The 17,304-nt window shown below is 45.0% G+C and overlaps 1 protein-coding gene across 1 annotated transcript; it reads right to left on the reverse strand.

The window, feature by feature from the left end:
• Positions 1 to 2,408: 2,408 nt before the first annotated feature.
• Positions 2,409 to 6,106, reverse strand: LOC144889318 (uncharacterized). Its single transcript, XM_078769443.1, has 5 exons — positions 5,302 to 6,106; positions 4,859 to 5,134; positions 3,460 to 4,662; positions 3,195 to 3,332; positions 2,409 to 3,103 (listed from the first exon to the last, which is right to left on the reverse strand). Exons 1-5 carry the CDS (start codon positions 6,104 to 6,106, stop codon positions 2,934 to 2,936), a joined length of 2,592 nt encoding a protein of 863 aa, XP_078625569.1. The 3' UTR covers positions 2,409 to 2,933.
• Between the last annotated feature and the right edge of the window lie 11,198 nt (positions 6,107 to 17,304).

Raw genomic sequence — 17,304 nt, forward strand, 5'->3', positions numbered from 1 at the left:
GGAAGCAAAGATCGTACGAGGGGGGAGGAGGAGGAGTGTGTCGAGAACATTTCAACGAACAATTCGCGATCTCACGAGAACACGTCCAGCTCAACGACAATGACGATGTGCATCGCTATGATTGTTGTTGTCGTTGTTGTCGTTGTTGTCGCCGTCGTGCACCGTTACCACGTGATAGCTTTGTGACGTCAGCCATCCTCGTCCTCAAATAATGAGGAGTTCCGTTTAATTTGTAGATTTTAAGTCTTCATCATCGATGTTTATTAATTTTTAAAATAAAGCAATCGTTATATATTTATTTTCTGGAAGTTGCTTTCGGGATGGTTTGCGACACCGGAAGTGGATTTTCTGATTCTATTTTAATCATAATAATAGTAATGTCGATTTTAAAATCCTTTCTTGAATTAATATATTGTAATTGTGTTAATCGATGTTATTTCCATTTGACCTCCTCGTACGACCACCCCTGCCCCGATAATCAGCACGTGACGTCCAGAGCCGTCGACAGGGAGTTCGGTAAACCCGGGTTCAACTGGTCTGCCCTATGATTGGTTAAGCGCTGTCATGTGACTCACAGGCGCCATGTTGTTACCCGACCTCCGCAACTCGCAGAACGCGTATCGCATTGCATGCATTCGCTTCGTTTTTCATCAGTCAAAAAAAAAACAAAAACGCCGCGCTGTTCGGCATACGGTTGTTCTAATCGTTCAGACAGCGGGAAATGAATGCACCGTTATCCCCGGAACCCAGAACGAAGGAAAATTTGGGAGGTAAAGGTTCGACGACAAGACCGGAAACCAAACGACAACTCTTTCTTGTGCGAAGTAAGTGTCCATTCCTCTCACAGACTCAGTCTTACGGAACACTAACATTAACAAAGTAAATTGCAAGACACATGCTCAGGTCAATACACCTGGATATGCTCTGGCCTACGCACGCGGAGACTTCCAAAACGATACAGGACAGATTTAGTGCACGAACCGAACCGTCCAACAATGCAGCAAAAAGAACACGACTGGAGCACTCGTATTGTACTTCATCCCTTGATGCTGTTCAGTCCCAGATACAGCGAAGCGAGTCCAGTGCCGATGGTAAATTATGTTGTTTAAAAAAACAAACGTATACCACATATTTACCATACTTTCTTCTCGAATTTGTAAATTTATTCAAATTTTAAATTTACGAGATTAAAGGCCATCAGAGTCGGGCTTTAATAAATAATTTGATTCTTGAATGTGTAGACATTTAAAAGAGAATCATACATTCTAGCACATGACACACACACAGAAAAAGAGGCAACTACTGAAGGTGGAGCATATTTCAGTATGTGAACTCAAACAGTTTTTTTTTTTTTTTTTTTTTGTATACAGGATCGAGGCTCATGAAAGAACTAACATTTATCACACAAAAAAACCCAAATCAAACAGACACACAAAACATATAATAAGGTTAGAGGTAGACAAGATGGGGAGAGAGGGAGAAGCACACAAACAACATTTGAGAGCAGGGACATCGTGAGATCTGTGGGAGGGCTTGGGGGGGAGGAGGCATGGGAAGGGGGGGGGGAGGAGGCATGGGAAGGGGGGGGGGGGGGGAGAGGTGGGAGAAGTATAAAACACAAAGACACTGCAAGGACTTCCAAGAAGGAAGTTGGTATTTCAAAAAAGTGAATCTGGGGTGAAATTAGTGGGGGTAGAAAAGATCAAGGTTTTGGATGGAGGAAGATAAGAGATGGTGGTGAACAGCTGTTTTAAAGACCTGGAGGTAGGAGTGGCATTGAAGAGAGTGAGTGAGTTTGTTCCAGAGGTGGGAGAAAAGAGGAATGAATGAGTGAAGGTGAGCAGAGAGTCTTGATTTTGGCAGTTTAACCATAAGAGGGTTGCAGGCAGATCTTGTGCGACCTGAAGGAATATTGGGGGGACAGAGCACAGAGAGAGCTGGGGGAGCAAGGCCGGAGAGGAGTCGGTAGAAGACAGAAAGCTCACCAACCTGCCTGTGGTGAGTAAGTGAAAGGCCCTCGAAGTTAGCTTCATCGCAGGAGATTCCAATGATTCTGAAAGCTTTGGTTTCAACAGCGTGAAGCCGAGCTAGGTGTGAGACAGGAGCACCGGCCCAGAGGGGAGAACAGTATTCCATTTAGACAGGTCCATGCCAGGCAGAAATGGTGCCGTTTTCCAGTCAAGGTTTTCTCAGTGGATTTATATACTTTTGATCATACTCTGTCGAATAAGCTTGTGGGCCACCCTGAAATTTGCCTCAAATCCAAGATGGCGGCCAAAAATCCAAAATGGCCACCAGAATAGCTAAAATAGTATTTCTGAGAGTTGCTTTTACCCATAGATGATTTTTTTTCAACTGATTGTGGCCTATTATGATAAAGAAAGATAACTCAGTCATAACTCAGCCATAAAAATTAACAATCGGTACTTTATTAACAAAATGGCCGCCGGGCAACTTCCGTATTACGGAAACTGCTATAACTTCAGTTCCGAGTGTGATATGATTATAATTTTGGTGTCCAGTCATATGTTTTTGGGGTCAAGGAATCCATATTTGTACTTTTTATTTCAGTGAAATCATTGGTTCATAAAGAAATCTAAGATGGCTGCCAATACTGGCCACCGATGTGGCAGATTCAGTCATGTCTTGTGCTCCATAATATATATTACAATACATTTTGATTCAATTTCTTGGTTTCCAAAGTCTGGTTATCCATTTAGTTGGTTTATCATGACACTAGCTCAATAGATCATCCCCTAAATCATGGATGAACAATAAATCCAAGATGGCTGCCGCTGAACGGCTCCTAGTCAGTTTTGCTTCGTCTACCAAACTACACAGGTTTATAAAATGTATCTGAATTCCCATTCAATATGATCCCCGGCTTTGGTTATGCTTTGGGAAAAATATGTTGTTCAAAAGGCACATAATCCTCAGTTACTAAGATCAAGATCAAGATCACTCTCTTCACTCTGAAAGTCTGAATAAAGTCCACAGGTATCCGAAGAAAGTTGTTCCATGGTGCTCTCCGAATTTTCCCCATCTCCTTGGTACTCTTCATCAACTTCAGATTCTTCTGCTCTTTCTTCTGCCCCACCGATACCTATAAAAAATGTGAATGGATATAGTCGGGATTCAAAACAGTAAATCATATAAAAATAACAAAATTACGATTGCATTTTGGACTTATCTACCTTGCTTTTCTCTTTCTCTACAGTGAACTTCACTGTCTTGTACATGTTTTCTGCTTGTATTCCTGTGTCTCTTCTTCCTTGAAGGCTGGCTTCTCTCTTCTACTGCATCTTCTAAATCTGCATCATACTCCGCGAGACCTGTAAGTGGAAGGTTACACATATTTAATCTGGATGAATGCACTGCCAGTGGGAATACATTGGAGGAACTTTATGACAGGATCGAAAAGCAATGATCAAAGTAATGATATATTTTTAGTATACTTACTTTGAATTTGTCTTTTCTTGCTCTTTTTCTTGGAGAGGCTTGGAGGGAGTTGCGGGCAGGTAAACCATATTGGCCTGATACCATCATCTGTATTTTCCCATCCTCTGTCAGTGATAGAAGGATACTCAATGTTTTGCTTGAGACACTGGTACCACACCCATGCCTGAAGGTCACTCCTCTTGAGGTGTTCATTGGTGCTACTCTCGTCTGGAAGGATGCTGGAACTAGATTTCACCTTTTGAGTGTTGTACGTTCGGATCCTTGTTTCAACAAAGCTTTCTTGTTCACTTCCAGAATACATGCAGGTTCTGAAGAAGCATTTAGCACTGGTAGCATCTTGAAAAGATTGATTTGATCTGCCCAGCTGAGAGAGTAGATGGGATTTCTCTTGTTTCAACATCTTCTTCAATGGCTTGATTTTGCCGATGCGAAATGGGAATGATGTCGTGTCACATCCAGTAATGCTATGATATGCTGGGAGAGTTTGACACACTTCATCTCCAAAATGAGTCGTTAGTTTCTTGACACTGACGTACCGATGGTCAATCTTCATGAACCAGTCTTGTGGTGGTTTGCAGACAGAATAGGCATAGCTCAAGAGGATCAGTACATCTGTATCTGAAGCCTTAATCACAACCGGACCTTCGCACTTGCTTGCATGAAGAACAAGCCTGGTGTCAGCCTCATGATGGTTGCAGGATTCAAGTTGTTCAAACTTAGTTTGCGTGATCAACCATGTATTCTGTTCCTCTGTCACGGTGAGTGGAATTCTGAGTTTCGATCTGACTGAATCACTTTTGAAGTAAGTGACCATAAATTTAATCAGCTCAGTCTTGTTTTCAGCATTATGCAGAAATGCGTCCCAATCTTTGCCTCTGGGCATACTCTGCTCGGGGCTTGTGATGTGGGTTCTTCTACCAGAGATCCCTCGGCGTCGTTGGGTTAACTCCTTTGTAGTGGACGTACAGTAGGAATCAAATATGATCCCAAGCTGTTTTGGGTTTGACTGGCTTGGTGGCATGCAGAATTTCAATAGGGCATCAGTGTATTCTCCCCAAGTCTGTTGAGCCGGGATTGACTTTACAGCTGCCATTCCGTCAATCAGCCAGTTGCTTCTATTTGGCGGTTCCTCTGTAGTTGATGAAGATTCCTCAATAAGGTAGTTCCTCAGCGCTGCTTTAGAACCTTGTCGAATGTCTCGTTCTGGTGTGGCAAGGGCAAGTGGAATAGTTGTCAGGGGGTGTGAATGTGCCTCTTCAGGGGTAGTTATTGTTCAAGTCACGGACATCTGTGTATGGTATTCCAACGCCACATCGATTCAAGAGAGTAGTTGCCTCTTTGCTACCAGTGATTCTATGTATGGTCAAACTCAAAGCAGTTCCTAATGGTGATCGCTCACCTTTGACCATTTTTTCCCAGCTCTGAGTTATAGCTGAAATTTTCTCCGCTTCAGCGTTGCTTGTAGCCGTAGCATACCCAAATGCGTTTGTAGATCTCCTGGGATTGATTGACCAAGAAATGGCATTGAAGATACAGTGAAGAGGTCTGTGACTATCGAGTAGATCAAACAGCTCATCTGGTTCAAGGGGCCATTTGATATCATACCTCTGTGAAAGTTTACGACGAATCAGCTTTGAAAATGCTATTGTCAAATCAGATTCACGTAGACCATTTCCTTCAATTGTAGCCGCAGAATACGATATCGGATTGACCGCAGTGGAATGGACAACTAGCCGGTTCCCAAACAAGTGGAAGTCGATGGCATCACCAAATTTCTCAGTCAGTCGTTTTTTCAACATGCAGGTTTTGAAATCGGAGGGTCCTCAAGTTCATTGTCTTCACTGATCTCCTTTATGTCCTCAATCAATTCTCTCAGGAAATACACCTTTTGATCCTTGACTACCATGCGGTGAAACAGTTTGAAAAAGCTGTCCATAACCTCGGTAGCTAATCTATCCTTCTCTGCTGCATCCGCTGACAGCAACTTTCTATCATATGCATAGGTAAAATTGTCATAACAACTTTTATGATAGTACACATCAACTGCAAACATGTCATATGATGCTCCACTCAGAATAACATCGAGTCGCTTCGCTGCATCATGGAACTTATCTCCTTCATCTTTGATTTTCATGTCCTTTGAACGTTCTACTTTACTGACAGCATTCTTCTCGGAGCATCTACCAAGACCACCACTATTGTACGGTTTACTGTCATCTTTCGTATCCACGTTGCACACGAAACAGATTTGCTTTTTCTCAAGTGACCCCCTGCGTATCCTATACGCGGGAGCAGCAACTGGTTCATTCGACTCATGAATATTCTCTGAACTGGAAACGGGAAGTTTGCGAGACTGGGCTTCCTTTCGGGCAATTCTGTTCCGAAATGTGATTCTACAGTTCTCATGAATCTTGACATCATGGCCTGCACTAGATAGTCTCACAGCGGCTGATTGAAATTCAGCATATGGTGCCTGAGTACACAGACTCTTGTCAACTTTAACCCATCTTCCCGCTAATTCTTGAATAGACTGCAATCCCTCCTCAGTCATATTATAAGCTGACTCAACGTCCTTAATAGTTTCATTACAGAGGCAGCACAACGGTTTGTCGCCCCTTGCTAAACTCAAAATCGGCGTGGATGCCATTGTGCAACCCTTTTCTCCTGTGCCAAAAAAGTTTTGTTTTTATGTAGTAATTTTATGAGGATTCACTGTATCTGCTAAGCCAGGATTCATGGAATCATTTCTTTGCGTCCGCATTCATGGAATCATTTCTTTGCATCCGGATTCAAGGAATCTGAAATGGAAACCAAGAAATTGAATCAAAATGTATTGTAATATATATTTCACTGAAATAAAAAGTACAAATATGGATTCCTTGACCCCAAAAACATATGACTGGACACCAAAATTATAATCATATCACACTCGGAACTGAAGTTATAGCAGTTTCCGTAATACGGAAGTTGCCCGGTGGCCATTTTGTTAATAAAGTACCGATTGTTAATTTTTATGGCTGAGTTATGACTGAGTTATCTTTCTTTATCATAATAGGCCACAATCAGTTGAAAAAAAATCATCTATGGGTAAAAGCAACTCTCAGAAATACTATTTTAGCTATTCTGGTGGCCATTTTGGATTTTTGGCCGCCATCTTGGATTTGAGGCAAATTTCAGGGTGGCCCACAAGCTTATTCGACAGAGTATGATCAAAAGTATATAAATCCACTGAGAAAACCTTGACTGGAAAACGGCGCCATTTCTGCCTGGCATGGACCTGTCTAATTGAGCTGCGGATGAAAGCCTTGTATGTGGTGAGGAGCTCAGGTGTGCCAAGGAAGGACTTCGCACGACAGAAGATGCCCACTCGGCGACTAGCTTTGGAGGCCAGATTTGAAATGTGGTTTTCCCAGGAAAGATCATGGCGGATAGTGAGACCCAAAAGCTTGAGTGACAGAACTTCTTCGAGAAGATTATTCAGAAAGTGGATGGGAGGGTTGTCCAGTCGGTCTTTTCAGAGAGACATAGTAAGAGTGAGATTTGTCAGGATTGAAAGACATGTTCCACTTGTTTGACCAGTCTGTGATTTTGTCCAGGTCTGCAGAGAGTGAGGAGGCTGCAGACTGCCGATCTGAGGGTTGAGGAATGGAACGGCAGAGAGTGGAGTCATCAGCAAAGAGATAGAGAGGATTTTCAAGAGAGTCAGAGAGATCATTGATGAAGACCAGAAAAAGCACAGGGCCCAGAACACTGCCTTGGGGAACTCCAGCAACAGGAAGGGGAGATGAGAGAAACCCATTCAGGGCCACACGTTGACTACGACTAGAGAGGAAGTCCGCAAGCCAAGCATGGAGATTTCCATGGATACCATAGGAGGAGAGTTTGGTGAGCAGAGCGGGGTGCCAGACCGTATCGAAGGCACGTTATATGTCAAGGGAGACAGCTCTAATTTCCTGTTTGGCATTGAGGACCTCTATTCATTGTTGAGACAGCAGAAGCAGCATGTCCAGAGTGGAGTGACCTGGTCTGAAACCAAATTGATGATCAGAGATCAAGCCATTTGAGAAGAGGAAAGATTTGATATCCAAAGCAATGATGGATTCCATGACTTTGCTGATAATTGGGAGAAGGCTGATTGGTCTGCAGTTGAAAGGACTTTTTTGCAGTAACTTTTGCAATAACTTTTGTAGACGTAGACGTGCAGCAGTTGTTTACCACTAATACAGAACGAAACAACCATTATATACCCGATTGTGAAGCCAATCGTCAAATGTGCCTGTCCGTACATTTTGTCACGCCACCTGTGATATAATCCTGTTAATCACTTCTTGCTGCGACAGACAATCAGTGACATGGTTCTTTTAACAAAGAAATCACCGAAGCGTAAAAGAAACTCACCAGATTGATATACCGAGTTCAGAAAGTAAACCCAAGTCAAGAAAAAAAATATATTCCATATTAAATGCCAAGTCTGTATATATATATGTATATATATATGTATATATATATATATATATATATGTATATATATATATATATATATATATATATATATATATATATATATATATATATATATATATATTGTTACGGACGCGGTTTAGATGTTACTTTGGGCCGAGCGGATGGTCCACCGCAACCGTTACAGGATCCCCGATTGGCCCGACTCCCCCAACGTTGACCAGATCGCACCACAGATATTCAACTTGGAAACCTCTAAAGCGACCGAAAGAGAAGGAAGAGAGAAGAAGACAGAGTACGGAGGAATAACAGGATTTATTATACACACAAGCAAAACGAAGGAGCGATCAAAATTATTTACAAGCAATGGATGGAAGAAGCAGTCACACAGTGCATCGTTAGCTTATACTAGTCAATTTACTTAACCCCAGGACAACGATTAGGACAGACGACGTTCACACTTACACGGGGGATATTGCAGGCAGGTATGGCTTGAGGATGGATGGTTGTTTTTGGGAGGCAATGGAGGGTCCAGCGTGGATTGCTGCCTGGCGCATCCTTTTCGTGGCCTGCGGCCCCTTAGCTGCCCCCTTAGCTGCAGCGCAGCTGGTCGCACGATGGCTCGCACACACCTGCTCGATCAGGCGTCTTCCTTCTCCCCAGCAACAACGAGGGACAGCAAGCAAGAGGACGGGGTCAGAGCAAGAGCTGGAGGGGCAAGAGCAAGAGGGGCAAGAGAGTGGAGTGCGTCCCGCGGCGGCTTATACTGGTTTCCTCACCGAACCTTCGCGCACTTTCTCGGGGGTTCCCGCTCCGCCCTCTCTTAGCCAAACCCCTTGTTCTGGGTTGGATGAGCGGGGCCGACTTACTCCTCCCCCCTATGACAAGGGGGGCGACCCGTCTTCTCTTGCCACTCCCCTTGTTCGTAATGGCCGCAAATGGCGAAAACCGGTCAGCAGCTGCAGGTAAGGCGCCGTCACGTTGCACAGCAGTTCAGTACTGCAATAACGGTTGCTGTCAAAGCTCAAGTGGGGGAATCCCTGGCACTTGAGCTGCCATGGATCATCGGAGGGGCCTACGCTTTATTTCGTTTGATGCAATGCAGAGTCAATCTAGTGGGAAACACATATTTAGCCTACATAGAATAAGGAAATAAACTATTTAAAAAGATATATCGTGGCCTGTGTGTAAGTTTCATGGAATTAACTCGGAGTACGGCTGCGACCATTATTTACATTACGAGGGTGTTACACACAACAAAACCATACTTTTCACATTCGTTACACTTTCTCCAAAATTGTTACACTTCTCAAAACCGTTACACTTCTCAAATTCGTTACAATATATATATATATATATATATATATATATATATATATATATATATATATATATATATATATATATATATATATATATATATATATATTGTTGTGGATATGAGGATTGCGTTTTTTTTATTGTGTTTTTTTATTATTATTGCTTTATTCTGGACCCTCCTTACTCCAGTTATGTATAAAGGTCAAAGGGCGTCCCATAATTAGGTCATAAACAATCACGTCAGCCAATCATAGATTTCCCCCTGGTTGATAGTTATATCTTTATTATGTGTATTAGGGTAAGGCCTTGTCTTCCATTAAGATGACACTCCATTGCACCAAGTGAAATAGAGTAGATTCCTTTCACATTCCCCTTTCGTCATTGCCAAGCCTCAATTGCCAATTACATCCCCTCCAAGCCTCAATTTGCTACAGCGGTGGGTTGCTGATTTCGCCCCAAAGCCGCCATTGAACATGTGCTCAGCTTGGGGAAGAAGGGCGTGCCTGACCATCGTCATCAAGGGTGGCGTCAGAGGGCCTGTGCCCACCAATCAGGGCCGAAGCGAGCCCACCGAGGGGCGTGTCCTGAAGGCCGGCGGCTTGATTGCCTGAGGCGCTATAAAAAGCGCACGCGCAAGGGACTGCCAGAGAACATCCAGGGAAGCACAAAGCCTGCTATTCGTCGCCTTGCTCGCAGAAGTTGGACCAAGAGAGAAAGAGTGGTTGGACCAAGAGAGAAAGAGTGGTTGGACAGAGAGACGTGCCAAGAAAGAGTTGAGCCAGAGAACCAGCAGCTTTGGGTTACACAAGCAGCGTTGACTCCAGCAGGCAGCGTCGACCCGTTACCCCGCGGGAACCAGATTGCGGAGGCATCGGTGGCCGTCGAGGTCCAGCCCGACGTCCCGTGTGGGATAAGGCCGAACCATCTGCCCCAGCTAAACCTTCCCATTCCTCCTTCCAGCATTTATTCCAACGATTCCATCCTTCTTGTGTACGTGAGTTTGTTTTGTTTGTTCTTTCCTTGGGTATTTAATTAAGCTTGTATAAGTTAACGTTGCACTGTGTCTCTAATATCTTCTGTAAATTATTTTATTATCTTTCCTTCTTCCTTGGTTACTTTTGAGCGTGTAAATAATAGGAATAAATTAGGAGTATTTCCAACCTTTTCGTCTTCTTCTTCTTCTTCTTCACATCCGTGTAGCTTTTGTCTTTTCCACATTGAATATCCGTGGCGCGATCCGGCCAACGTTCGGGAATCGGGTTAGTCGGGGTAACTGTTAGGGCCGCGGGGCCTCCGCTCGGCAAAAACCAACATCTTATCCGCGGTCCGTAACAATTGGTGTCTGGGTGTGAAATACGAGGCCCGAACCAAATTTATAAAACATCTAGAAAAAATTTGGTCAAAATTTGGAGCGGCCAAGATTTAGTTTTTAAAATCCTCAATTTGAAAGTCGCGCCATGGCTGGTCAAGGCGACGGGATGCCGGTGGGGGAACTAGAAGAGGGGTTAGGAGTAACCCAGGATCAGAGGGAGGAGAACAATGAGGAGGTGGTTGAGGAGGTTTCAGGCACGCAAAATGGCGCCCTCGCGCACGAGGTTTCAGGCGCGCAAAATGGCGCCTCGCACATGGCTACGGCGGCCGCACCTGCTGCACAAGTGGGAGAGATGGCCCAAATGCAGGCCCTCATGGAGCAATTTATGGCACAAATGCAGGCGTCCCTGAACCTGCATGGGGATCAAATGAGGGCCGATAGGGAGGAAATGGCGAGGGACAGAGTCGCATATGAGGTAAGGGAAGCGGAGAGGGACAGAGACCGCAGGTTGGGCGAAAGGGTCCCAGGGGTGCACGACGAGGTAAAGCGGGGCGAGAAGCGCTGGTTGGGCGAAGTGGAGAAAAGCATGGGTAAAATGACGGAGGTAGAAATCGCGACCCGGGGTATGGGGCAGCCGGCGACCGCTGAAGTAGAGGGAATTTTAATAAAGCCAGCGGTCGAAAAAGCAAAAGTAGCGGGTATAGTTAAAATTGAAGAGACGACGGAGGTAGCCCGGGAATTGCAGGGAGAAATGGAAAATGTGCAAAGTCCCTGCTCACATCACGATGCTGTGCTTAACCCGAATGGAAGTTTGCAGGTGCGCGTGGAGAAAAGGATCCCCCAGGTGAGTCGTGCTGTGTATTGTGCGGGGAGATTTTGTAAGAGGATGTTTGGCGACAAAATAATTTTCGCGCGCTTGGGATCGAGGAAGCATCCGGGCGTTGGTGAAGGGTCCCGTGTGAGTGGAAATGGCACGCGTGTGAGGAAAAGGTGTGCGTCGGCGAGTGGGTGTGTTATAAAGTGTGGGAGTGAAACCGAGTGTGAGCGGGAATGCACGACGGAGTGTACGTGCGAGGGTGAGTGTGACACGGAGAATGAGTTGGTGGTAGCGCGAGCGCGAGGGAGCACATGGGAGCGCGAGTGTGAAATCGAGTGCGAGCGAGAATGCACGTCGGGGTGTACCGAGTGTGACACGGAGAGTGAGTTGGTGATGGCGCAGGTGCGAGAGGGCACATTGGAGCGCGAGTGTGAAACCGAGTGCGAGCGAGAATGCACGTTGGGGTGTACGGAGTGTGACACGGAGAGTGAGTTGGTGATGGTGCAGGTGCGAGAGGGCACATCGGAGCACGAGTGTGAAACCGAGTGCGAGCGAGAATGCACGTCGGGGTGTACGGAGTGTGACACGGAGAGTAAGGTGGTGGTGGAACGTGTGCGAGGAAGCACACCTGAGTTGGTTGTGGCGCGGGTGTGGGTGAGCCCATCTGAGCGCATTAGTGGGTGGATGCAAGGGTGCACGCCCATGGTGAGTGGTACGGAGTACGTACCGAGGGAGAGTGCGCAAGACGGTGCGCGAGGTGTGTTAAGAGAGTGTGCGCGAGAGGTGTGGTGTGTAACAGGGAGTGCGTTGGTGGAATGTACGGACGGCGTTGGAGCACCGAGCTCGGTGAGGGTGAAAGGGGTAGCGTATGCGTGTGAGCATGCAGGTGAAGCATCGACGGTAACCGGGTTAGCGGTTAGAGCGACGGATAGCCGATGCGAGCACTCGGGGCGTGGTGTGCTTTGTTGGATGCCAGGCCCGGCGCGGATCGAAGCTGCGTCGTTTCTCTTCGAAGCGTCATTGCCGATTCGGGCTTGGCCCCGCCCCGCACGGTCGAGTCCGGGCCTTGTCGGGCGAGTCGACCGGTCCCGGTTCAAGGGTGAGTGGGAAGAAGCGGAACGGTGCCCCCTCGCGGGGACGGGGTTCCGACCGGGCGAGCCTCAGCCATCGGGCCCGGGACCGCAAGGTACCGAGCCGCGATGATGCGTGGAACCTCAGCCCGAGCATGCCTCCTCCCCAGAGTCGTGAATGCCGGACGGATCCAACCAAGGCGACCAAACCACCCGAATTCATTGCTCGGCTTTGCGAAGCCGAGTTTTAATGATGTGACGACGCACCGAGGCTCAGATAAAGCGGACTGTGATGATGATGATACTGATCGTGTTTTGATCCGAAATTTAGAAAAGTGAATAGAATTGGCAGTAATTGGAAATTTTTGATTGGTTGCAATTGGATGAGCAAAATTTATAGTGAGAGATACCCGATGTGGTGGGATGGCAACTCAGCCATCTCTCACAACGGGGGCAAAGGAGCACTAGACTTATGGGGTTTATGGCAGCGTAAGCTCGCCGAGGGAGGGTTTGGATAATGTGTAGGGACCTAGAAGATGACCTTAGGTAATGTTAAGATTAGGTAGTGACGATGATACCTGTAGTGGGGACGCAGGTAGGTTAGTGTGGATGATAATGACGTGCGTGGTATGTGCTTAGTTTAAAGGGAAGACGGGGAGCACTAAGTTAGCAGGGCAACAGGTAGATTAGATGATGCCGTGTGAGTGTTGGAGGTGTATTCAAGTGTATTGAGCAGGGTATGAGTAACTGATTGTGATTGTGAGTTGTATTGTGATTGCACAGGTGTGCAACTGAACAGGTGGATGGAGCAGTGTTTGAGTGAGTGATGGTGATGAGTATGGTGCTGACCAAATGGTCCAGGAAGGAAGGAGGGGGCAGGTGGCACCAGGTGTGATTGCACAGGTGTGCAACAACAGGTGTATGGAGAATGGTTGTGTGGAATACATGGAGTGTGGAGTATATGGAGTATTGGAATGGATGGTCGTGGAGTGAGTATGGTGGAAACTATGGAGTGGAGTGGATGGTGCGGAGGTGTGAATGGGGGAAGAGTGGACCCCCATCACGAATACCCGGGGAGGGTAGTGTAAGTGTTAGATAGAGGGTATAGGTAAATTGTGGTTGGATATTGGCATCTGTGGTGCGTGTGGAAGAATGGTTTTTGGATGGGTGCATTAGTGACGTGGAAATGGCTGGGCGTGTGGCCTGTTAGTGTGTGTAGTTAAATGGGCACTCCGCCACTGTTAGGATGTCAGCCAGGTGAGGCCACAGGTGGGCTCTGGGAGCCGTTAGAGTTGTGGATATCAACATGTAGATGATAAACCAACATGTAGCAGGATATCTCAAAAGGTTATGAACGGATTTGGACGAAACTTGGTGGACAGGTTGTGTGTGCAACAAGGAAGAATTGATTCCATTTTGGTGAAGATCCGGATCTGGATCCAGCTCGTGGAATTTTTCAAGTGATTCTTCACCATTGGCAGATGGGGCCAAAAACGAAACATAGCAGGATATCTCAAAAAGTTTTGGACGGATGATTTTGATTGAACGTGATTCTGTATTGTGATTTTCTGGTCTACTCCGGAATACAAAACGTAAACTATTCACAATGAGTCGCTTCTTGACGGAAATATAAAGCGAGCAGGTGGGGGAAGAGAGGCTGGAGCAGGAGGAGGGGGAAGAGAGGCTGGAGCAGGAGGAGGGAGAGGGAAGGGGGAGGGAGGCGAGGAGGGAAGGGGAGAGGGAGTGGAGGAGGGAAGGGGAGGGGGGAAGGGGGACGAGGAGGGAAGGGGGGAGGGAGTGGAGGAGGGAAGGGGAGAGGGAGTGGAGGAGGGAAGGGGGAGGGAGGAGAGGGGGGAAGAGGGAGGGGAGGGGGGAAGGGGGAGGGGAGGGGGGAAGGGGGAGGGGAGGGGGGAAGGGGGAGGGGAGGGGGGAAGGGGGAGGGGGGAAGGGGGAGGGGGGAAGGGGGAGGGGGGAAGGGGGAGGGAAGGGAGGAGGGGGAAGGGGGAGGGAGGGGAGGAGGGGGAGGAGGGGGAGGAGGGAAGGGAGAGCAGTGGAGTGGGAGGAGGTGAGAAGAAGGGAGGGTGGAGGTGGAAAGAGGGAGGGAGGATGGAGCGAGGAAGCAGGGAGGAGTGAGTGACTATATCGCACAAAAATGTTAGTCAATGAAAAAATGGGAACGTGAAAACAAAAAGGCAGCTCTGTTTACTGTAACGCCATGGCTTGCAAAAGCAGACTGAATAGTGTTCACTAAGTGGTGGTTCACCTCGTTAATCATATTCAAAGAGGGTCTTATAACACACCCAAACTTCCCCGGCCTTGTCACTAATTAATTAAGTACACAGGCATTTCTCACTTCATTTGTGGAGCCTTCACCAAGCGACTTAAGCACTCCAGCGAAATGGGTGATAAGGAACGGCTGGCTTGGCAAGCGATAGCAAGCCGATTGCTTCTTGGTGAAATGGCTGAGGAATTTTAAAAAAGATCGATTTCACGCATCAAATAATGTGGAAACGACTGAGAGCAAACACATTTTAAAAAATGGCTGCTATAAACACAACAAAACTTCCCCAGCCTTGTGAATAAAACAAAAATGTAGGTCTGTCTACTGTAACGCCATGGCTTGCAAAAGCAGCCTGAATAGCATTCACCAATCGCGAGATGTGGTAAATTCTGTCAGATTTCACTCCAGATTTGGACATTATTTAGTCTACAGCATCCAATCATCATATCCGCATCCCATATTTGGATGATATGCTTCAATTATGTAATGATAATTATTTATATGAATAATGGACTATTCCATGGCAAGAGAAAATGGTTGTTATTAGTAAAAAGGAGAAGAGGAAAATACAGATCTTGGCAACTGATTTTGTAAAAAATGAATGTGAGATAATGAAAATAATGTGAAAGAAAATTGTTAAGGATGTAAAATTGAGGCCTATTATTATTATTATTTTGTTTTATTTGTTAGAAAATAAAGAAAAAGGGAGGAAAGGATGATCTCAAGGAATTGTGGGCTGAAAGTAATGTGAAACATATACAGACGGGTTTTGTTGGGAATTGATACAAAGGAAATCTGTGATAATTATGATAAAAATACATAAATGGTTAATTTTGGATTTTTGATTTGATTTGGGAAAATTTGAGCATCTGAATTACATGAGATATTTTGGAAGTAAAAATATGAAAGTAAGGTTGATGAAAGAAGACGAAGTCTTTAAAAGTTACAGTAAGATTGATTTCCTTCTCACCTTGTGGTGAGAGGACCCCATGATTGTTGCTGGCAAATGTTGATGAAATACATGATAATATTTGAGATTCTGGGTGATAGAATTTTGGGTATTTTTTTGTTTTGTAAGAAAAAAGAGAAAAACAATTTTGAACATTTATTGAATACATTCATATGTACTTTGGTTATGCTAAAAAAACTAAAAAAACAAAAAAAACATGTACACCCCTGATTTAATGTTTTGTTCAGGTGTTACTACACATGAAATATAAATCTTTGACAATGTGATCAATATCCCGATTATGTCCTACCTTATAACAATTTACATTGGTTCACAAGTTCCCGAGAACATTTGTGGTTTTTCAACACTAACACAAGTGCGAAAAGTGGTTTTTCAACACTAACACAAGTGCAAAAAGTGGTTTTTCAACACTATCACAAGTGCAAAAAGTGTTTTTTCCACACTAATACAAGTGCAAAAGTGGTTTCCTGCACCCAACACAAGTGCGAAAAGTGGTTTTTCAACACTAACACAAGTGCGAAAAGTGGTTTTTCAACACTAACACAAGTGCGAAAAGTGTTTTTTCAACACTAACACAAGTTCTAAAAGTGTTTTTTCCACACTAATACAAGTGCAAAAGTGGTTTTTCAACACTAACACAAGTGCGAAAAGTGGTTTTTCAACACCAACACAAGTTCTAAAAGTGTTTTTTCCACACTAATACAAGTGCAAAAGTGGTTTCCTGCACCAACACAAGTGTGAAAAGTGATTTTTCAACACTAATACAAGTGCGAAAAGTGGTTTTTCAACACTAACACAAGTGCGAAAAGTGGTTTTTCAACACTAACACAAGTGCGAAAAGTGGTTTTTCAACACTATCACAAGTGCGAAAAGTGGTTTTTCAACACTATCACAAGTGCAAAAAGTGGTTTTTCAACACTAACACAAGTGCGAAAAGTGGTTTTTCAACACTAACACAAGTGCGAAAAGTGTTTTTTCCACACTAATACAAGTGCAAAAGTGGTTTCCTGCACCAACACAAGTGCGAAAAGTGTTTTTTCAACACTAACACAAGTTCTAAAAGTGTTTTTTCCACACTAACACAAGTGCGAAAAGTGGTTTTTCAACACTAACACAAGTGCGAAAAGTGGTTTTTCAACACCAACACAAGTTCTAAAAGTGTTTTTTCCACACTAATACAAGTGCAAAAGTGGTTTCCTGCACCAACACAAGTGTGAAAAGTGATTTTTCAACACTAATACAAGTGCGAAAAGTAGTTTTTCAACACTAACACAAGTGCGAAAAGTGGTTTTTCAACACTAACACAAGTGCGAAAAGTGGTTTTTCAACACTATCACAAGTGCAAAAAGTGGTTTTTCAACACTAACACAAGTGCGAAAAGTGGTTTTTCAACACTAACACAAGTGCGAAAAGTGTTTTTTCCACACTAATACAAGTGCAAAAGTGGTTTCCTGCACCAACACAAGTGCGAAAAGTGGTTTTTCAACACTAACACAAGTGCGAAAAGCGGTTTTTCAACACTAACACAAGTGCGAAAAGTGGTTTTTCAACACTAACACAAGTGCGAAAAGTGTTTTTTCAACACTAACACAAGTGCGAAAAGTGGTTTTTCAA

This window comes from Myxine glutinosa, unplaced genomic scaffold (assembly GCF_964187855.1).
Source record: "Myxine glutinosa unplaced genomic scaffold, kmMyxGlut1.1 SCAFFOLD_2564, whole genome shotgun sequence".
In the NCBI taxonomy this organism is placed as follows: domain Eukaryota; kingdom Metazoa; phylum Chordata; class Myxini; order Myxiniformes; family Myxinidae; genus Myxine; species Myxine glutinosa.

Excerpts from the sequence above, each read along its gene's own strand:
- LOC144889318 (XM_078769443.1), bottom strand. The coding sequence starts at position 6,106 with ATGGCATCCACGCCGATTTTGAGTTTAGCAAGGGGCGACAAACCGTTG. Across the intron at positions 4,663-4,858 it reads CTGGGAAAAAATGGTCAAAG|AACGAGACATTCGACAAGGT; the intron begins GTGAGCGATCAC and ends TTGCCACACCAG. Across the intron at positions 3,104-3,194 it reads TAGAGAAAGAGAAAAGCAAG|GTATCGGTGGGGCAGAAGAA; the intron begins GTAGATAAGTCC and ends CATTTTTTATAG.